This window comes from Eptatretus burgeri, chromosome 10 (genome assembly GCF_056783735.1).
Source record: "Eptatretus burgeri isolate ZD-2024b chromosome 10, Ebu_testis_v1, whole genome shotgun sequence".
Classification (NCBI taxonomy): Eukaryota; Metazoa; Chordata; class Myxini; order Myxiniformes; family Myxinidae; genus Eptatretus; species Eptatretus burgeri.
Genome location: NC_140970.1, coordinates 10,191,679 through 10,215,216, shown reverse-complemented (window position 1 = coordinate 10,215,216; position 23,538 = coordinate 10,191,679). Strand labels below are relative to the sequence as shown.

Genomic DNA, 23,538 nt, shown 5'->3' with positions numbered 1-23,538 from the left:
TGTCGGTATGTTCTTCGGTATGTGCACCTCATCCTGTTCTGGAGGCAGGAACAGCTCTCCTCCAAACACTGCCTTGGACAGTTGCAGGCAATCAACTCCATGACAGCCTCAGGGGCAGGTGGTGCATCACCCCAGTCAATTACCAACTGTCCGTCATCTACCCTCCATCCATAGCCAACTGGAGAAGGAATATCTGGATTCCTGTCCAAACTTTTCATCCAGATTGCACATTGGTAGTTGGCCCTCTTACAATGATTGAGCAAGGAAGATGCGCAAGGGGGGCCGGGGGGGGGGGGGAGTTGCCAAGACTCGGCTTCACCTTTCTTCACACAAAAGATATTGAAACGCAACTCATTGACGCTGCTGATGGCTGTCCTGGCGCTGTAGAGAGAACAAGTCAGTGCCTCTAGTTTCTGGATTGATTCATCTGATAGGTCCCATGATTGGCCGAATGACTGCAGAGTGGTCATGTGTTCCTCGTGTGTTAGAAGCCGAAGAGCTGAAACTTTGCCCCGGCCAGCAAAGCTGCTCACGGTGTCACAACCCATGAATGAATGGAGACCCAGGAGGCAGGCACATTTTTCATGACCAAGGGCATCTGCAGCTTTCTTAACCTCTATGTATTCAGTGCGCGTCTTGGATTCCAATTTAAAGTATAGTGGGCATTTTAACTCTGGTGTAAAAGCCATTGCCAAGATGAAGACATCAGTGTCCGGTGACACGATGACAGCAGCTGCCAGACCAGAACAACATTTTTGGCAGTCATCATTATATATGAGGCCTATGTGAATTTGGCCAAGATTTCTGAGATTTTTTTGTTGAATTAACCTACTTTTGGACAGTTTTAGTGACTAAAAATCTTGCATAGCTGACCTCTTAGGCAGATTCCTTGTTAATACTATTCACTGAACATGGTTAGTGGTAACAATTGAGAGATTGTGCCAGAGCAAACAACTAAAACGTTTCAAATCAATTGTAATGTGTCATATCAATTACATGAACTTTGTGTCCTTCAAGAACAAAGGAATGGTGGTCAGAAACAATACAGAAGTGCCAATTAAGACATTCTCCTTGGGCACAAAAAAAAACAGGTCCCTCGGAGGTCCAGTTTCGGAGGTATTGATTTTTTTGTACAGTCTACAATAAGTGTACGATGTACGATAAAGTATTTTAGCTGTTGCTAAGCAACGGAGGTGTGCATAGCAACCATTCATTTTTGTGTACATGCTAGCCACATTGTACACATTTCACCCAAGTTTCATCAAAATCACACTCTTTTTCTCAGAGATATTCGCAATTAACAGTTTCTGAAATGTTCGACATGTACTCGCCCAAAACCTATCTCCTCCTCCAAATATTTTTGTTTGGGCTGCAAATTGGCATGAAGGGAGCGAGATAGATTGCGCACAGAACTCTAAGCTTCGATTTTTCGATTTTTTGGGGTATTTTTTTTCGATTTTTTTGACCATTTTAAAGGGCCGTTGCTATGCCGTTGCTTGGGCCCGGGGTCCCATATTCGAAAGCACACAATTCCCAGAAATATTGGTCCTACCTACCAAATTTCATTGGAATCGGTTTAGCCCCTAGGCTTGACTAAAGTTTCGCGGACAGACAGACAGATGGAAATGTCCAGAATAAGGGTGCTCTCAGAGCAGCCAATATTGCATAGCCTTTACTAGTATAAAATTGAATTCCTGCAAAAAAAAGTTAATTAAGTACGAGCATATTGACATTCATTTTTGAAGTTTTTTTTGGCAAAAAATGGCCGTTTTCAAAGATGTGTCAAATTCTGTTACGTACCATGGCTCAGATACAAATAAATTCCAAACTTTTAGGCATAAAATGGACTTGGACATTTATTAACTTCCATTTGAGTCCATTCTGGCTGAGAAATTCCCATTGGTCGGGTGATGGTGGTGTTTTTTGGACGGATGGCCAGATTTTAAGCAGGGGTCAAATTTCATGACCTTTTGACCTCTGGCGACCTAATTAATTAGCATATTGGCATATAATAGATATAGATGTGTACAACATAAAATTTGCAACATTTTGAGTGGTCAATTGTAGCAATCGGGTCATGAGTTTGAAAAATATCACAATTTATATTTCTCCTACCCCATAATTTCAGGTCTTGGGTCGGGCCCGGTCCTCCATCTTTAAGAGGTGATTACGAGCACTAAGTTACCGTTCCAAGCTTGGCTTCAAATTTTTTTTTCATCTATGGGTATATGCCTTTCAAGAAAACACAGAGATTTTTTCCACTCCAGGTGGTACCAATCCATAAAATTCAGAGGTCTGGCTCATGGACTATAATTAGAGAAGTAAAATTGCAGATATCATTAGAAACACTGATAATCGTGCCCACACGTCTCCCCTCCTCCCCCTCACCTACCCACTCCTGCCACACCACATAATTTAACCCCTATAAAACCAAAAGGTAGATATTGGACGAATAGTTGCTTTCTCTAATCTGAGAAGGCTGCAGTAAGTTATTTTTGTGCCAAGTCTTTTCTTGATTGAAATATCAATATAAATGCTCAGCTGGCCAAAACCCGAAATTTTGTAATCAATGTTGACCTGTGACCATTGTAAAAATAGGACTGCACGTCTTGAAGCTCACCTGAATCAGGAACAACAGTCACTCAAACCCCCCCCCACAGACCCCCTTAGAACCCGATTATTTTAATGCCGTGAGTAAACTTTGGTACCTCGCGAGTGTTGACGGTTGTGGTCAAGTTTCATCGAAATTGTGTGTGTTGCTTCAGAGAAGACAGCAAATACCTATTTATTTCAAAAAAATTGGGGAGGGGGGGGGTCAAATTCCCGAAGACCCCCATACACTCTGATTTTTTCTTTTATGCTGTGAACAAAGTTTTGGTACATCATGGGTGATGAAGGTTGTGGTCAAGTTTCATTGAAATTGGTGTGTGTAGTTTCAGAAAAAGAGAAAATACCTATTTCAGGGGGGGTCAAGAAACAACCCTGTAGACCCCCTTAATGAGCACAGATTTTGATGCAGTTAATATACCTTCATTCAGCATGAGATATGAATCTTGTGACCAAATTTCATCAAAATCGTTTGTTTGGTTCAAGTGTAAATGACTGGTGTTTATAGACTCACTAACTAACGGCCCGGTCACACCTTGACATTTTAGCCAGCGATGGCAACGTATTAAAATTTATGTAAAACGCTGGCTTACGTTGAACTTTTGATGTTTTTTTTTAAAGATTCGGACGTATTCATAGTGACTTGGTCTTATGTATAACGCATTGGTAACTACACAGAACGTTTCGTTGTGTTATAGATAACTTATACCAACGAATGCTGAACCTGTTGTCGGCCTACACAACCGATGCCCAACGATAGTCTAACTTAGGCATAGCGCGTTGCACGCATCGCCGACGATGTCGTGACGTAGCCTATTTAAAGGCTGACGCACAACGATTCGAATCATAACTGCCGTAGAAATGGAAGTGTCAACATCGTGGTCATACCTTGGCGATCTTGCCAGCGTATGCCGACCTAAGAAAAATGTGTCTAAAACGTTGGGGCACGTCAAATACGGTATGAGTAAGTTTGGTATACGTGAGTACAACGCTAAAGTACGCTATCATACGTCGTAGTAAGTAGAGTACGTCAAGAAATTTTAAACATGTTCAAAATTTTACGATGTACTCGGCGTATGACACACGTTCCGCATGCGATGGGGATAAGTTTTACACACGATATGTGGACGCTTACACACGTCCACAAAGGCTACTTATAAGCTACTCATAAGTCGAAACACGTCGCGGTAATGTCTTTTTTACGCGAAACTTATTTCTAACTTATGTTTGACGTGCTTTGAACCAATTCTTTACGTAGTCCCAACACACATCGACGTATGTAGACTTATTCAAATGACGTCTTCCGGTCGACAAAAAAAAAAAAATTAACGTGTTTCTAGCTTACAACTGCCAAATAAAGACGTGTTCCCAGCGGTTTTGGGAATTGGTATATAAAAATGGTGTTCATAAAAGGGGAACCCAACAGTGTTTTCGAGTCCTTTTTGAGTCGATGTCCATGTCAGCAGTAACAGTATCAGTATCAGTATTAGTATTAGTATTAGTAGTAGTTTGTTCATGTTGGCAGTAGTCGGTGAGTGTGAGGGGGAGGGTGTGGGTTATGATGGATCCTCCTTGCGTTTAACGATTCAACGATTTAAATGATAATCTCAACGATTTAAATGGCTGCATCTCCACTATTGAAAGTAGACGCTTGCGCTCAACAATTGGATTTTTTTTACACTCAACGACTTTTAAACGGTACCACTCAGCTAGTTTCATTGTTTACAATGAACGATTTAAATTGCTGTCACTCGCCTTTGTTTTTTGACGCTGGGGTTTGGAAATTTGAAGCGTTTCTTCTGAACGTGTTAAAACGCTCAAACTCGACTATTTTAAATAGACGCTGCCGATGGACAATTGGAATCATAGCTAAGCTAGACATCGAAGTGTGAACATCCTCGTCGTGCCGAAGAAAAGTTTGAAGAATGCTGCAAATAAGTGTCCTGGCCGTGGCCGTGGACGCTGATGCAAGGACGATCCATTATACCGACGTCTTTCAGCCTATGAGTAACTTAAAAGTAACGTCTGTCGACGTGTGGCAACGATCGCGTAACGTGCCAACAACACGTTAATCATAGGTTAGAAATAAGTTTCGGGTACGCTAAACATTACCTCGGCGTGTCTCAACTTATGATTAACTTACAAGTAGCATGTGTTGACGTCTGTCAACGATCGCAGACCGTGCATACAACTTGTGGCCAGCGTAGCGGAACGTGTGAGTCATACGCCGGCATACGTCGTGAAATTTCAAGCATGAAAAAATTTGAGGACAACCAAAAAGTACAACGTTTAAAGCCAGCGTACAACGACGTATGGCAGTGTTTTTCAGCGTGCTCTCGTTGTTATCAAAACTTACCCATAACGTATTCAACGTGTGCCAGCGTTTTAGAAAAAAAATTCAAAAATCGGCATACGTTGACTGAAACGTCAAGGTGTGACCGGGCCTTAACTGACTGACTGACTGACCGACCGACCGACCTACAGGCACTGCTCAATCGCATAAGCTCACCGGAATAAAGTCCAGGTGAGCTAAAAATGGAAAGGAAGACACTGGACTAACATTTGCCGATCAGAGGCTTGAAATACCCACATTGTTTCAAAAAGAAAGCCTTGAAATGCCAAAAACCTTCGTTGCATGACCAATTTGGTCATCAGACTCAACTAAAAAAAAAAAAAAAAACCATCAGCCCAATGTTCAGTATCCTTTTACCAATTACTTTCTGGATCGGTTGAAATACAGAGGTATGGAAAGTCAAGAGTCTTAGTTTTGTGACCAATTTTGTTATTTGACCCTTGTAACGTCCCAAAAATTACTAAAATCCAAAATGTTTTTCGAGAGGCCGTTTTGAAAGCGCCTTGGTAGCAAATCCCATCTCGATCAATTCAAATTCAAGGAAATGGCAAGGGAGAAAATGTAATTTTTAGTGTTTCACCTTTGACCCCTTACAATAAGAATGGGAAGAAGAAGAGGAAGAGGAAGAAGAAGGAGCCTCACTGTATTGGAGCAAAGTACCATTATGACAAATTTGAACAAGATTCGCTCAGAGATAAAGTAATGATTTTCATTGGAAAATAAGAGTTGAAAAGAAAGCAGGCAGAGATAAACAAGAAAAAGAGCAGAGATTGCAGACCCTCGCCAGGACTTGTTTTGTGTGGTGTTTTGTGTATTGTATTTTGTGTTGTGTTTGTGTACTGGTGTGTTATGTAATCAACTAGAAGGGCACTCGGTAGAACGCATACCTCCGCCACGTAATGCCTGATCCACGAGAACATATCAGGCCCAATAGATTTTTGAAATATCATGCTATATATAGTTTTTGGCCCTCTCTCTCTCTCAATGGTGAAGAATCACTTTGAAAAATTAAATAACTATCGTATACAGATCCGGATTCGGATCTTCACCAAAATTGAAGCAATTCGTTGTGGTCCACCTAACGTGTCCACCAAGTTTTGTCTGCATTTGTCCACAACTTTTTGAGATATGGTGATATATATATATATATATATATATATATATATATATATATATATATATATATATATATATATATATGTATATATCTTCTTCTTCTTCTTTCGGCTGCTCCCGTGAGGGGTCGCCACAGCGGATCATCTGTATAATCCACATAGTGATTTGGTAGATGTTTTACGCCAGATGCCCTTCCTGACGCAACCCTGGTCGCCTCTTACGACACAGGGATATGGTACACCTATTTTAACCGGGGTATACACCAGCCCAGTATACTGGTACTCATTTCACCGACCTCGGAAGGATGACAGGCTGAGTCAACCCCCTGGTGTATTAATTCAGTGGCCCAATGGGGCTTGAACTCAGGACCTCTTGGATCCCAAGCCGCTGCCCTAACCACTGTGCCAACACCAGGATATATATATATATATATATATATATATATATATATATATATATATATATATATATATATATATATATATATATATATATATGTTATGGAAATTCGCATTACACCATAAAGGACCCTCAGGTGAGATATCTCTGTAGGTACAAGTGTAGTTAGCCCAAACCCGTTGTATAGAGGGAATTTATGTGATCCATTCGAGCTGCGATCCTTGAGTTAGTCGTTTTTCTTTCTCTATCTTTTATTTCAAACAATCAAAAACCACCGATGCTGGTGGGCCTTTTCCCACCATTTTTCCCCGCGCTTGGTGTGAGGGAAGGGGGAAGGGCAGCTCGCTGCCGATTGGTGGATGAACCGCGTGGGGCGGTCGGGGTGAGGGAACGCCCCTATTCGAGAACCTCCTCGAAGGAGGGTGGAGCCGAGAACGGGGCGGAGCGAAGGGCGGAGCTCCGCGCTATAAAAGACGGACACGGGCGGGGCGTTCTCTCTCTTCCTCCACTCTCTTCCTCCTCCTCTTCCTCTTCGCTCGTCTGTGTGTGGTTGATGCTGTTGGTGGTTCGTTCGTCTACGAGTTCTTCAGAGAGTTCTCCTACGAGTCCAGCTGGAGGGAGTTGAGTCGGTGCATCCTCGTCCTGGGCCCTGTCGCCGTCTACAGTGGGAGAGGGCGAGCCTTCTGCCAGGTGCTGGAAGTCCCGTTTGTGGCGCGGAGCGGCTACACGTGCCGGCGCGAGGTGCGAGTCGCAGACCACATCGGGGGAGGCTCGGATTCGAGGTCAAGGATGCGACGCTGGACGACGCGTGCAGGGAAGTCGCAACTTTCACTTTTCCTTTAGGTTCGTGTAAATGAATGTGGGTGGCACCTGTCCTTGAAGTAAAACTGGTTAAGTGTTGCCGTGTGTCGGGTTTATTTGGGACATCTCTTTTGCCTGTGATTGTGTATACGTGCCATTTCTTGACTTGCTTTTGCTTTATTGTACATGATGATTGTGACTGTATACGTGCCTTCCGTGCTGGTCTGCGTGTGCAATTAAACGTGCTTGTGTGAACTTGTTCCCCGTTTCGCTGCGTCCTTTCCTTCGTTTGAATTTCCATCTTGCATCACGTAAGGGGTTCATAGTGGGTTTAAAATGCCCAGTAATTAATCGGAACCGTCAAGGCCGACAATAACACCGCTCGGTTATCACTGTAGCACGGAACGGACCGTTTAAGTGGTTCGTGTCCGGAGTCGGCCTGTGGCGTGGTACGATCGCCCGGTCGACCACTCGCGCAGGTACTTAGGTAGATCGAATTTGGCGAGCAACCCTATCCTGCGCGGGTGGGCAATTGGCATGATCGTGGTGAGGTTAAACCCCCACCCGTGACTGGCTCCCGGCGTTGTTCTGAGAGGGTCACGACTGAATTGTCCGTTCCGGTGGGCGAGGCGGCCGCCATTTGAGTCGAGCGGCCGATCGCATGCCGGCAGGCGCGAATTCGCAACACTATATAGTTTTTGGCCCTATATATGATGAAGGTTGTGGTGAATTTTCATTGGAAATGTGTGTGCCGTTTGAGAAGAAAGCAAATAACTTTTTTAGGGGACAACCCCTGCAGACCCTCTTTGGGCCCGATTTTTTTACTGCCATGAACAAACTTTGGTACAGACACGGTGATGAACATTGTGACAATGTTTCATTATGTGTAGTTTCAGAGAAGAAGTTGAAAGAATTTGTGAATGGACGGACGGACGGACGGACGGAAGGATTGACGGATGGACTGACGGACAACGTGCCATCCCATTAGCAGTTCCAGGTGAGCTAATGAATGCCAATACGGAACAGCTCATCACACACCCAACTAAGGCTGCTTCATCATCAACAGATGCACAATATGAGAAAGTAAAATTGAACAAATCAATGTTGCTCAGGTGTTTGAGTATTGCAAAACCTACCTGAACTTTCTTGGCTGGACATCGAAAGACGCTTTAGCCGTGACTCTAGATCTCGCAGGGCTCGTTCGTCTCCCTCCCGCTGTCCTGACTCGTTTGGCATGTTCATCCCTGTAAGTGAACAAATAACATTTAGAAAATGGAGAATACCTAAAACATAGAGTGCGTTGTGAATAGTTTCATTGAACCCTGAATGCTGATGCCAATTTTCAGAAGGCTGAAAAAAAAAAAGTTGAGTTGTTAAATGAGGTGAAGGTAAAAGGTATGATGGGAACATGTGCATTTCCTCTTTGCTTGGAAATCTCACAGGCTTTCTCCTGATGGAGTGAAAATCTTGCAAATGGGATAATACATAGGCTCATAATGCCACATGATGTTTACAATTGTCATTATTATAACATAGTGCGGTGAAAGAAATTGTAACGTCATATTTGTTAAATAATCAAAAAGCAAACAGAGCAACATAGCAAAAACTCATCATCCACATGGCCTACACATCCGGTTCATTCATACATCTTGCCAGAACTGATGTCAAAGGTTCACTGATTACATTACCCACGGTCAAACGAAGCTCGTCAAAACAAATACAGATGCACTTTGGTCCCCCAGAGGGCCAGGATTCATCGTCATTCCAACACCATTATCAGTTCGGAATCTTGTGATTACACATTTTTCATTGAAACAAAAAAGGTAAAAAGTCAAACACTGTAACAAAGCTAACGACATGTGCTTCGGCCCTACGGCCAAAGTACTCAGTCCAACAAACTTGTCAAACTAAAATACACATGCACTTCACCACGAAGGCCAAAGCACATCGTCAAACAAACTCACACATCCCAGCTCGCAAGGCCAGAATGCATGGTCCCACCATAACTTTATTGGTTGTCAACCCCACTGCACAGAGTGGAGTAACCCGAGAAGATGAGCTGGTGGGCCGACCCATATGAGACGATATATAATGAGCATCTCTTACCTGGAATTGTTACCGCTATGCCCTGCGTCACACCAGCACTTGCTGCAAAGTTCTGACCAACACAAGGTTTCTGCCACGTGTTCGACTTTGGTATGCTTTTATTACACATTTAACGAGATCTCCAAATTGCTAACAGGAGTGTAGCAGCTAACACTGTTTTTAGCAGTCTGCAACTGAGCTGGAATGCTGGAGGTGCACTTATACCTCTGAGTTGTCAAGCCTGGATTGGAATCTCAGCCCAGCTATAAACTTTCATCCTAGTGTTTCACCTACAGTGCTGTTCATCAATGTGTGTGCCTTATTTAAACTATATGTCCTGTCTGCTCACAATCTCACATTAGTTACTGGACATTAAAGATCCGACGGTATACTTTGCAAAGAGTAGACTAGCTATCACTAGCACCCTACCAAACTCCAAATGCCTGCACTCTCAGTCGAGTATCTGTGTCAGAGTGGCGAGGAGTGCATCTCTCGCCGATGCAACTGCCTCGGCAACCTCGTGTGCCTATTGGTGCAAGGAGGATGAACATATGCTCTGCACACACATACATACACACTTCTGCACACACATACATACATACATACATACATTCTGCACACACATACTTTCTCATTTGCAAATAACCCTACCTTCGACCCGGAAGACTCATGACAGCAACAGGACTGCATAACCAGTTACCTTTTCAGCGAGTGTAGCACAACCAACTCACCAGGCATGATTGGAAGGACGCCATGAGGTGGACGTGATGGAGTGAGACCTTGGCCCACACAGTCCAGAAGATTGCGGATCTGATCACCATTGTCACATGCAAGGAACACAGCTCCACAACCTTGGAGTTTGGTTCAGAAAAAAGAACTAGCTTAGCTGCGATTTGAAGCTGTAACTGAAAAACAAGAATACCATTCAACATTCATATTATCTGGTGAGGTTAACTCGGATGACCACCAGGTGTTTATGGGAATCTGGTCTTGCTCCTCCTGCCCGATCTTACTTCCCTTTCCTGTCACTGCTCCTCCAGGTTGCACACATTATGCTGAAAAGTCTTTCCTTGTTACTCTACCTAAGTTTAAACTTAATGTTCACCTCCATTCTTTCATAAGCTTACTTCATGCCTGTAGAAATCTCAAATCCATTGTTAAAAGCTCTTCCCAAAAGGATTTCAACTCTGCTGCCCACAACCACCTTACAATCTTTCCAGTTTCCACGACCGAGCTTTACTACACCTGCTGAGTCTGTTCCCATCCTTCTCCTACAATTTACTCTCCTTGTATAGTGATGCATTCCAAGTTGTGGTGCACTCTGAGATGTAGATTAATGGGGGGAAAAAGGAATTAAAAAGAAAGAGATGGTTGCCCTTCCTTATAAACTTGAGCATGTGATCTATTTTTTTTTTATAGGCAGAGCCAAGGCTCGTGGAAGAGCTAGAACACTGAAAGGATCAGGATGTAACAGCCGTGAACACTGGCGTTTCCCAGCGTTTATACGCAGTGTGATGTATCTAGCGATTCGTAGGTATTCGATGATATGAGTAAGGAAAGTGAAAAATAAAAATTCATGAGCGTTATATTGTTGAGAAACCATTGCAGCCTTTTGCAAGTCAAGGCACTGTTGAGCAGGCCAAACAAAATGGCGAATTAAGACCCCAGCAAGCTGACAGAGGGCTGACTCAGGATGACACCTTGATAAAGGATATAATTAAAGAAGGCCGTTAATTATCTTCAAAAGGGATGTTTTAATGAACCCAAACACCCAATTTTCACTCTTGCACTTCCTGGGAGTTTTGCTAGTATGCATGCAAAGTTTCAGGTTGATAGGTTTCATGGTTTTGAAATTATGGAGGAGACACACTGACACACACACACACACACACACACACACACACACACACACACACACACACACTTATTAGTATAGATGACCGAGGAAGTGATATCCTGGTTTTGTGTGACTAAAACAAGATTTTTGAGGTCCAGAAGAATAACCATGGTCTCGAAGCAGAAAAGAAGGAGTTTGGTTGTGGGTAGTTGCAAGGTGACAGGAGTATTTGAAGAAGAAAAGGGTGAGGGAGGGCAGAATAAAATAAAGAATCATCAAGAAGATCACTTCCTATTATGACATCACTGTGATGCAAGTAAGATGCTTCATTACTCTACATACGTAGCGCAAAGCAAGGTTAAACAATTGGTTCACTCCCTGTCTGTCTGTCTAACAGACGTCAGTCTTTGAACGAGGAACTACAATTTCAATTGAATGTGATATCTTTAACACTGTAAAACACGGATCAAAACATGACTTGAAACACAAACCTGCAGATTAGCAGTGCTTTGGCTCTGAATTTGGCAAATTAATTGTAAGTCGTCTCGTCCCACGCGTGCATGCGCACGGAGGACAAAAGCAATTGCCTCAGTCTGTCTGTCAGTTAAAGAAAATTGAAAGTCATTCCAAGCAGGAAACTTACTGTTTTTAGGGACGTCATAAAGCACACAAACAACAGGCACTAATAACTCGTTTAACGTGTTCACTAAAGTAGTATAAAAGAGGGTACACATCAGTGGTGGTAAACTTCCAGATAAATTATCGATTTGTCTTTTGCTACAGCCTTTAAAAGTTTTATTTCATGTCAATTCAATGATAGATTTGAACACTGTAGAGAGCAAACACTTTTGTTTGCACTTCCAAAAACCTTCAGTTTTGCAGGCCCAGCTACAAACTCTCATCCTGCTGTTTCACAGATAGGGTGGATTCCTCGATGTGTGTGCCGTCCCTCGGATGGACATTTAACGGGAGTCTCATCTGGGGGTATTAGCTGGTGGACGTTAAAAATCCCACCATGCCCATGTCCTTCGTGAAGAGTAGGTGAGCAATCGCGGGCACCATGAACAAATTCCAAATTCCAGCACTGACCTGAGTTGAATGCCAGGCCTGGCCAGCCGGTCCATGAAAGACTTGGGTCAAGCTTCCATTGGCCAACCCCACAAGAATGTGGGAGGAGCAGGAGAAGTAGAAGTAGAAGTAGGAGAAGGAGAATGAGGAGGATGAGGAGGAGAAGGACACAACCTACTTGCCCAGGTGCACGATTTCTATGCCTATTTGAGTAGTTTGCCATTGAATAAAATCAATAAATATGTGAATCCATTTCACCTGCCCTACTTTACAAATACTTTAATCATCAGACGGCCGCAAATGTGTTTCGAGTATAAATATAATCAATCCTAGTTGAAATGTGACGGCTATGTTTTTAAGAGAATCAAGTCCATTGTAACACCCCCTTCCCCCTCACTAACTTTCAGCACTCAACAACCACGAATCACTATTCCAGCTGCGTCAGGCTGTCGCCTTCACAGCTCAGTAACGGTATGTCCTTGTCCTGCATGTAGTATAATTATAAGTACAAGCTCCTATTATGAGTCTAACTTTTTGTTGTTTTTTTTTCAAATGCATTAATCATGTCAAATTCATAAAATCCTTAATTTGCCCAAACGATTGTACACTTGATTATGTTACATTATCTCCTGCCCGAATGACAAATGAGCACCTCTCCTAAAGGAACAGACACTTGACCGAGACTCAAAGACATTGAAAGGATTCTGCATTTTCCAACCACGAAGCCAATCCGTCAGTGTCAATCACCTTGACAGAGTGCAGTGACCGGAGTCAAGTAATGCTGCAGAATGGGAAGTGGGAATTTGAGATTTACGCTCACGAGTCAAAAAAAGTGGATACCAATCTGGCTTTCCCATTTTGCGACACAAGGTGGCCCACGAAACAATGGCATGTTTCCATTTGTGATTCTAAAGAATTAATTTGTACAGAACAACTATGTATTAATTAAGAAAATATTGTTGGGGAAATGGCTTCGTGGGGTTAAGAATGTGTAGCTTTGAAATAGTAGTTCCCTTCGTATATGTATTTGCATAAGAGTGAGGTAATTTCATTCTTTCCTTTATAAGCTGTCTTGTATTTGCTCAGTGGTGTGCAAATAGTGGCTCAGTGGCAAAGTGGTGTGCTCAGGATAATTTGTTCAGTGGTGTGCACCGAACCTCCCCTGACCAGGCTGCGCAGCCACTGACTCTTTAAAGAACCTCATGGTGACTGTACGGACCGTAACTGATATTTCCATCTTGTCTTTCTCCTGGTCATCTATTGTGGTGTGCATGAAGGACCATTAAGGATTAGTTTATGTAAGGCTCATCCGTCCATACGAAACCTGAGGTGTGTATTTCAATGATTGAGAATAAGTTTGTATATAAAATGTTTGCATGTTCCCTGTTCTCCATCCTCCTTTTTGGAATAGACACATGAATGAACTGGGTCTCCTTTGAGTTTATCGAGTCACCACGATCATAAAACCATGCAGTTTATAAATCCCACAACTAACAGTTTTGGTGGAACGCTTAGCATTTGAGACCAAACCCCTCCCTCATCGAGCATGAACAACCACACTACATCACCGTTTTGAGTGGCTCAGTGGGAGGAGAAATCCGGCATGTCACTCGATCGACCTCAAATTAAGGGGTGATTCGGCCCTCGATCCGGCTCGGTGCATTTTGGCTGATTGGCCGACGCAACCGCCGTAACAATCTGAACATTGCACCGAACACATTTTCCATAAGATGATCTTGATATATGATGCGATGTATGTGTGAACAATCATTGCTTACCAACCCTCAAGAAAAGAAGACGTGTTTTCCTTACACATGAACACATTATCCTCGCAGGCACCGAAACCATTTCAATCCACTTCATGAATGCCTGCGACAAAAGATTGCACCAAATCTGGAGGCTCACAATCCTATTCTCTTCACAGACACTCTGATAACTGCTTCAATCAGGTTTTGTGAGCACCTACAAAAGGATATAGTGCCAAGACCCAGCTTGAAGGCAGCTCCTCCCACGGATGAGGGGAGGGGGTGAAGTGGAGCGTGGGGGGGTTTGAAGGTCTCTAATAGGCTGAGAGTGGAGCCTCTAGGAGAGAAGGGCGTAAAGGAAAGGCGATGTGAAAAGGCTGGGAGGACCAGAGAGGGTTACGAAGCTTGAGAGGATTATGTTCAGACAAGGCCGAGTAATTATAAATTGGCCGAGCTGTTGGGAGCTCGATTATTATTATTATTATTAATCGCACGGATGCGAGGGTCTTCTTATCTTTCCCTTTTTTGCATCCTTCTCTCTGGCATTCCTTTTGCTTTGCTCATGTTTCTTTCCTTCACTTTCTTTCACGCTTTGTCAATTCATTTTTCATCACACCATTCTTTTTCGTCATTCATTCTTTCCTGCACCTTCTCTTGGTACTTTCACCCTCTTCCTTATTTCTTCACCTTCTGCCATGTACACCTTTGCTTTCGCATTCACACATCTGATAGCTCCGTCGCTAGACCCCCTGCCTCACCTATGGTGCCCAAGCATCCTTCCAGGAGACATATTAAATAAGTACAGTGAGTGACATCACTGCTCCATAGGGAAACACTGGTGCTGCGGCTGTGCAATGAGCAGGAGTGGAGCAGAGTGCAGAGGGTCCCAGTTTTAGTCAGGATGTGGGAGCCAGAGCCAACATGAGTAAGGTGTACAGGGGTTCCATCCTGTCCTCATTTATTTCTTTCTATGCTCATCTCATCATTCTTTGCCAATCACTCATCTCTCCATTCCACATTGGATGCATGATGTAGGCATACTGTACTTTAGCATGTTTAGTCATTGATAAGGTCCTGAAGACGGGTCTGTCGTGCAGAGGATAATTGGGAATGTGATTAATTGTTGTATATATGTCATTCCATTGCTTTCTCTCCTGGTAAATACATGTTTTTCTGCCACTGTAAATACTTGCATGTTTTTTTTTACTGCCACTAAAGGGTATTTCTTCAAGAAATTATGTCCTGACTTATTCTGTCCGTTCTGATGGCAGCATAAGACTACTGAGGCTTTTGGCAAGTTTGGATTAGTGATCTAAGTTCGATCTCAGATGCGGTTACGTGATGTTGGTTATGCTCGGCCAACTGACCAAGGTCTGTTGCATAACCGCCAGCATGATACCTGCTCACAATCAGGCTTTTGCGTATGGTAACACGACTTAGGGCGTGGGATCCCGTGGGAAGTAATGAGGCAACTGGCGATCGTGGTCTCTTGAAGACACGCCGTCCTCTCAGAGTTATCCAGAGGAGACGTCCCATCACAATATATATCCTTAATCATACAGAGTTAAATCTGAGTTTGGGTAAAGGGGGGGGGGGTCTCCAATTCTCTCTATGGAAATGAAATGTATTTTCCCGTGATCCCGGGTATTTGGACTGCCACTGCTCCTGGTGGTGATTACAAGACACACTAAAATATCACAATTCTGGGGGAATTAGCTGTACATAATTCTAGGAGACTTGTGAGGTCACCTAAGCAAAAAAATTGGCCTAATTATTTCATGAACCGTCTGGCCAGGTTTTCCACTTGAGCTAATTTGGACAGGCATTTTGAATTTGGCCATGGTGTGATGATGACTCGCATAAAAACTTAACATCTACCAGCTAATGTTACAGATCGTTACCGAGATGAACATCTATCTGAGGGCAGCACATTTTTTAAAATAATGTGGACATTTCAAGACATTTCAGACCAGTTGATTCTCCAAAAATCAAAAAATGGTTTCACATATGATCATGACAAGATCATTTGAATCAAGTGGACTTCACAAAGAGGATCAAACATTGAAGTATCTTCAAGTTGCCCCTGAATACAAGCATTACCTGAGATGGTGCAACTTAAAACGTACCCATGGCACAGCGTGATCCACCCTCCAGTACAAAGCCTCCTGGCACTGCTCCGTAGCGTCGAACTTCAGGCAAGCTCCAGCGAGTAAGAAGTCGTGGAGGGCACCCTCGAACAAGTGCCAATGTCTGGTTCACACAGTGCAGCTGGGCTGGACCAGGTTCAAGCATAGAACCAGGTGCCAAAGTCACAGCAAAACTATGTACTGCATTTCACAACATAAAAAATGTACATTCATCAGCACGCAGACACCAACTACATGTATACAATGTTAAAACGGTGTGTGTGTGTGTGTGTGTGTGTGTGTGTGTGTGTGTGTGTGTGTGTGTGTGTGTGTGTGTGTGTGTGTGTGTGTGTGTGTGTGTGTGTGTGTGTGTGTAAAATGGCTTTATGGTTGGAGGAGTTAGAGAAACATGTAACAAGAAGAGTTGTTGATTTGAAAAGAACAGTTTGAATCAGTCATCTAAAGGTAATGTAAACAATCTGGAGACACGTGATTGTTTAAAACAGCTTCATATCAGAATGTTATTGTTCCAAATGACAAAGCAAATGATAATATTGCATTTCTATGGAATACATTCTATATTCAAACACACTTTTGGAATAATTGGGTTTGCAGACGGGACTCTCAAAGACATACAAAATAAGTAACGGTAATAAAATAGACTATATAAATCACTCCAAAGCTCGAAGACCGTTAGTTCCAGATAAACACCATAAAGTACCATTCATTTACTGGATCCCCAAAAACCCTTTAAAAAATGAGGAGTTAAAACAGTATCATGACATCATCGCAAGTAGAGAGCGCAGTTTGAAACCATTGGCACGTAGTGTTACAAGGGTGATGAAACTAATTTATAAATGCTTTAAAAAAAAACTATCATGAAAAGGCAAGGTTACCCAGTCTAATCTCTCGCATGTCTCGATCTGCTGAGCGCTTCGATTCTCCACTCGTCTCGCCTGCCGGGAGCTCTTGATATTCGATACTCCCCTCGCCCTGTCTGCTGGGAGGTTTTGTTTCGGAGTGTTCTGGATCCACCAAACGTCACCTGCCAGGAGTGCTCTCAACTCGTCTAAACTGCCAGGAGTGCTCTTGACTCATCTCACTTGCTGGGACTTTTGATCCTTCTTGCACTCGTCCATCAAGCTCTCATTATCACAAGTCCTTTGGTCAAGCCTGTACTCACGTCTGCCCGTTCGGACCTCGAAAGCCACCAAGTGGGAGCTTGCACGCTGCGCGAGTCTGCATGCGGCATGAGCTGCGCGGGTCTGCGTCCATGCTCCGCTCTGTACTCTATCTACTTTCTTCCTCTCTACGTTTCCCCAGAATGATTGATGGTGCACCACATTGTGTGTATAGACTAGGTTTAGACTGTGTTAGTAGGCTCAGAAAGCGTTAACAATAATTTCTGTTCTCTTGTGCCTTTTCATTATGATTTCTGTCCATCCATTGCAAATCCGTTCTCATGATTGCTACCGTAAGTATCTGCCATTGCTGATTGAATAAACCTTGTTGATCTTGTTGAATAAATACATTTGTTGAACAGTTTAATGTTTCCGACCTGCTCGCTTTTGTCCTTTCCGCCATTGGTCCGACATCGTGTGAAAGTTTTGTTAGACGGGAAGTTTTTCTCCACTGATTGGCTCTGTGATTAGCCGACAGCCATCCACAGTTCACTCGGCCATACACGATAAATAGACGGGTGACTGTTGAGGGCCTGAACCATAATTAGGGGTGCTGTGCCAATGGTAAGATGGCACGTAACCAAGGAGCGAAAAACCTGCTTGGCTCAGCAGTTCTAATCAGTGGCCATGGTTGCCTAGCAACCCATCAGACTGCAGAGTTATCTGTGGCCAGTGGCCTCAAGACCGGAGGTCAGGTAAAGGCCTGAGGAGCTCCCACGTGACAACCACAGACCCCGGATCTGTAACAATTGATTAAATCCTCCAGCAAGTAGAGTCTGATTAGTGATGGTGTATTGATGGGTTGACTGACTGACTGGATGCAACTGAGGTTGTGGAACAACTGATGTTGGTCCATGACCGATGTTGTGGGTCCACTGTTTGGAGAGGTTCTGGGCTGAAAGAATCAAAACCTCGAGAAAGAAGGGGGCCCAGGTGATCATCTAAGTGGTCGGGAAGCCACTCAATTGCTTACAGGTTAAGGTTCTTACTTCAGGTGAAGGAACTATGTTTTGAGGTTTACAATTTAAATTAAGTCGAATATAGGATGTTGTGAAATTAACATCATTTACAGCAATCCTTGAAATGATATTGTAAATCAGGAATAGCTGATACTGCACAATTGATAAGGGAATAGCAGGGATGAAGGGTTCATGAATAATTCAGAAGGGCGAGTGGTGAGGGAAGAATATTGATTATTATCGGGGTTTTTATAAATTTGCCAGGGATAGATTGTGTCGATGAACATTGAAGGGACAGAAGAGATGAGGATTTTCTAGATCTAGTCCAGGATTGCATTTTAAACCAGTTTGTAGACAAGTCCATGAGGGGGGGAGCGCAGTGTTGGATCTCTTGCGTAACTGGATGGTATTCATAGTATACTTACCCCACGCAGTCTTGAGAAGGACTTGGTGCCAACTCTTCTGGCGGCAACATTTGTAATTGCATCTATCTACACTTCTGTGATAAATGTGTACAAATTACACTTTGAAAATTCAGCTATCGAGCACATTCATTTGCCTTCACAAGGTAGCTTTTATTCTCGTTCTCGAATGATTTCAAAACTACCAAGGCTGATAAAGATGCCAGAATAGATCGCTGAAGTATAAATAGGGAGATCTTTGAAACATCAAACTGCACTTGTTCTCCTTCTTCGTTTTTTTTTTTTTCACCAGCTGAGCACAACAAAGGCTGAAGTGATTACAATGATTCTAATTTCCAACACGAGAAAGTGACATTGTCTCTGGGCATGAGGCTTTGTTTAATTCACCATGTAAGTTTTGAGGGGGTGTGCATCATCCAAGTAATATGCACGATATCAAATAGTCATGTAACATGCGGTAAAATTTCAATTTTTTCCATTGAGCGGTTTTCGATGTACGCTCTTCACACTAGAACTGCCACTTTATAACTGCTGGCAGTGATGGCCGGGTACCAAGACGTCCCGCATTGATCGGACACCTGACCCATTACAGCCTGTTTGCTCAATTGAATTCAGAATGTGATTTTAAAAAATTAAATTCAAATCACATGGAAGACCAAGTAAAACTGGTACTGCATTGGAGTCATCAGAAGGAACCTGAACAGGCAAAAAGCAAAGATGGCGTCATCACGAGGAACCGGGATAGGATTCAGGTTTCAACTGCTACTCCTCCACCCTCAAATCCATCCAGGTGCAGTAAAGTGAAACTTTCTCAAAAAAAGTAAAAATAAAAAACTCAAAAAGAAGGCAGATTCCAGAAATTAAATTATTCTAGCTGCCAAACCATGTGTCCGATCAGGTTGAAATTTAAAACGGCAATGGGGCATTCCCCATTACTCCGAGATCATAATTTTGAGCTTTCACGGCGATTGATGCAGCAGTTCAAGAGAGAATTTTTAAAATATTTTCCTTCGATCCAAAATGGCTGCCAAGCCACGTGACGTATCAATTATTTGTGAACATCCTGGTATCCCCATGGCGTGGGGAACATGAATGTGAAGTTTCCCCTCGATCTGTTCTGGAGAAGAAGATTTTTAAAGGTTTTCGGGTAAATCCAATATGGCTGCCAAACCATGTCACCGACGACATCATAGATGGGGGATCTTTTGTTACTCATGGATAGGCAGTCATACCTGTAAATTTTCACCTCGATCTTTTGAGCCATTTTGGATAAGATTTTTGTCGATATATAGACATACATACATACATATATATATATATACATATATATATTGTGACGTCCACGGGACTTGAACAGTCCCGCCAACGTAGAATGAGCCGAAACGATGGAGGTGGTTTATTTATTTAACCCAAAGATGGCGGTTCCAATCGCTCTACCGCAGACGGGACGAGGAAGGTGGCACAAGTCGCTTTTCACTGAGTTGATGATGTTTATTTGTTTTTATTATTAACCAGAAATAACAAGACTCGGCAAGAAGAGGGATCCGGGGCGATTCGACGGGATGGTGTGGGATCGGGCGTGGGGAAAACACAGACAATTCCAATGAATATACAGATCTCAAACCCTCAAAGGCGCCAAGTTCACACACACACACACACACACACACACACACACACACACACACACACACACACACACACACACACACACACACACACACACACACAAAACGTAGCTATTTCTGCTGGTCAGGCTGGACTATGGTGTGGACGCAACTGTCCCTGGATCAGCGTCGGACGAGCTGGCCTTGCTCTCGTCAGGGGGGGGGGGGGCAGGAGAAACCGTGGTGCTGTCGACCTCCTGGTCCTGGCCCCAGTCCGCTCACAGCCGCCAGGAAACCAGTTCTGGCGCCAAATTGCGAGCAGGAGAGGGAGGCAGGTCCGCCCGCCGTTCTACCCCGTACTCCGAGTCAGCAGAACCCCAGAGCCAACCAAAGTCAGGCACGAGGCTCAGCAAGGCTCCAAGACACAATGAAGAACACGATCGAATCAGCACAACAACAAGTATGCTTCCCGCGCAACAGCCTCCACACCAAAAAAAACACGATCTTTTTGTCCCGATCTTCTTCCTCTTCCTTTTCGACCCTGAACAGAACCTTTTTATCCTCCCGTCCTCGTCACTTCCAATCGAGCCGTTTTATTGGCCCACCGCCGTCGCCTTCTGCCAATCGTGATCACGGGGCGGAGCCATCCGCAGCCCTGTCCTGTGACGTCACGGCCAGCCTCCAGGGACTACTAAAAGGGGTTTTCGCAGACACACTTACCCTATCCCGTGTCCCTATCTAATTACGTGACAATTATCATTTCCCCCTTGAAGAAATGAACATTTACTAGACAACTTATCACCACTGAATTGCTACTTATTACATCGAGATCCTGGTAAACTCGAACAGCATGGCATACCTAATTAAACATCCTAATTACCCTTTGAATGCATACCCCCCCTCAAACGTAACAATATATATATATATATCTATATATATATATATATATATATATATATATATATATATATATAAACACACACACACACACACACACACACACACACACACACACACACACACACACACACGGCTGCCGAACCCCCATGACGTCATTCGTTTTTTTTCTGTTAACCAATTTATCCCTCGATGACCCTCAAAAAATTTCATACTGATCGGATGTAGCGTTCTACATATGCAATTGTGATGTCATAACAAATGCACCTATGACATCATAAAAAAATCACATTTATCCCTCATGAGTCCAAAATGGCTGCTCAAAAAATGAGTCAGGAGCAAAGTTTCAATCTATGGTGAAAATGTCATGTCAATCCAACAAGCGTTTGCAGGGAAAAAAAAGAATAACAAAATGCAGACACGTACGTTCTATGTACGCATGTACGCATGTACGCGACCGATTGCTTAACCGCGCTTCTCTCTTTGTGGGCACAGGATAATAATCCTGTGTAAGAAGTGGCGGTTGGAGAGCATTTACGGACAAGTGACCATAACATACATAGTGTGTGCAAGGATTCTATTGAGAATTAGAGTTCAGGATAGTAGAGTAAGGCTAATAGATTTCAGGAAGGCAAAACTTGAGGGTAACTTATGAGTTGAGAGTGAAGTGCTCAAGATTGGGACACGCTAACTCTGAGGGCAATCAGCGCAGAAGAAACTGGCAACATTCAGTAATCAAATGTGCACACACAGTAATCAAGGATCACACAGCAAGTATATTCCAGTAAAGTATAAATCTGGAGTAAGAAGGCTGTTTTTGAATAACCGTTCATGTTTCCAGCGTGGCTTGGTGGTGGACATGCTAATACAAAACTGAGTGGTCTTGGTGCAAATTGAGTATTGAACGTGAGGCATAACTTGAACATGATACTGACTGAACTCTGTAAAAATGCCCCATGGGATCTTTAATTCACACAAAGACAAAGAGATGGGACAGCCATGCTAAAGTTGCTTCACGATAATACTGTGCTTACTTATCACCATTTTATTGTCCAAGTTATCTCCTTTTTATTTAATTTAAATACAGGGGACGAAGGCTCGTTGATGAGCTGTGACACAAATCACACACATATGTGGACAAATTATACATGAGACAACGCCAGACTTGACTTTCACAAAAAACACAGCCGCTGAGCTTGACGTCGCTTCCCAGAACATTCTGGGTACCAGTGTCATCATCTTTATGACATCACTTTTCTCCTCATACTCAGCGCAGCCATCAAGGAGGAATTTTCTCCTCCCCATGGATGCCAAACCTATGCTTGTTTGTCTTTGCTCTATTATTTTAAATGCTGAGCATCAAGCAAGGAAGCAGCACAAACTATTTTTAAAGTCTCTTGTATGACTCAGTCAGGGTTCAAACCACAAACCTCACAAGACTCAGGGTGGACGTTCTAACACATACGCCAAACCTTTTTTGACATCAAAGCAATAGAGTTGATCGCTTTCAACCAACATTTTATTGTGTATCAAAGTACTTTGTAATTCAATGTAAGAAGTTGTAAATAAAATGTTTCATTGATATGTGTGGATCATAACGTTTGGTTTTACTTCCATCATTGATTTTGCTTATAAGTTCAGTCACATGTTTAAAGGGCACAGAGGCTGACGACTACGTTTTTCAATATCGATGAAGATTCTGAACATCATCGGGTTACAGGAACAATGTGGTGATGCCACTGCACTGGCACTGAGATAAAGAGTACCTGGTGCTTTGAAAACGATGGCGGATTAATCTAAACTTTAAACTGCTCGGTTTGAAAGTTAAAACATCCGAAGGATGTTTCGCTTGGTCAAGACATTTAATCAAATGTCGATGGAGAATCTTAATCCCTACTGGTACAAAAGTCAGGACCACGTCCTGATGTTGGCTTAGTGGTTAGGGTGGTGGCTTGTGATCCTAGGGTCCTGAGTTCAAGCCCCGTTACCCGCTGAATCAACACCAGGAGGTTGACTCAGCCTGTCATCCTTCCGAGGTTGGCGAAATGAGTACCAGAGTAGCAGCCAAAAGGCTGCACATGAAGGGAAGGGGAATTGACCGATTTGTTAAATCTGGTATTGGCGTGGTGCAGGCATGATGGGCCGATTGGCTTCCTCCTGTGCAAAATTTCCTTGTAATTCCTTGTAATCCAAGAGGACGGAGTGGTGATGTGGAAACTCCGAGAACCGGGCCAAGTGGGATAAGTCACGCAACACAGTGGGTGATCAAGTGGCGAAACGTTTCGGATTTCTGTAAAACCTGATCAGGAATAAAAGATCTGCATGGAGCCAGACAGTG

General features: G+C 43.2%; 1 protein-coding gene across 4 annotated transcripts in view; it reads right to left on the bottom strand.

Annotated features, from left to right (window-relative positions):
• The window catches only part of LOC147017938 (protein Dok-7-like), a 79,821-nt gene that overhangs the window by 40,476 nt on the left and 15,807 nt on the right, over positions 1-23,538 (bottom strand). For all 4 annotated transcript variants that reach the window (XR_015062203.1, XM_085897040.1, XM_085897042.1 and 1 more), the window contains 3 exons: positions 16,138-16,338; positions 10,093-10,212; positions 8,413-8,520 (listed from right to left, as the gene is read on the bottom strand). Coding sequence is in view for 3 of the 4 variants with exons in the window: in XM_085897040.1 (XP_085753166.1) it covers positions 8,413-8,520; positions 10,093-10,212; positions 16,138-16,338 (429 nt within the window). In the remaining variant the exon portion in view is untranslated. The remainder of the gene's footprint in view (positions 1-8,412; positions 8,521-10,092; positions 10,213-16,137; positions 16,339-23,538) is intronic.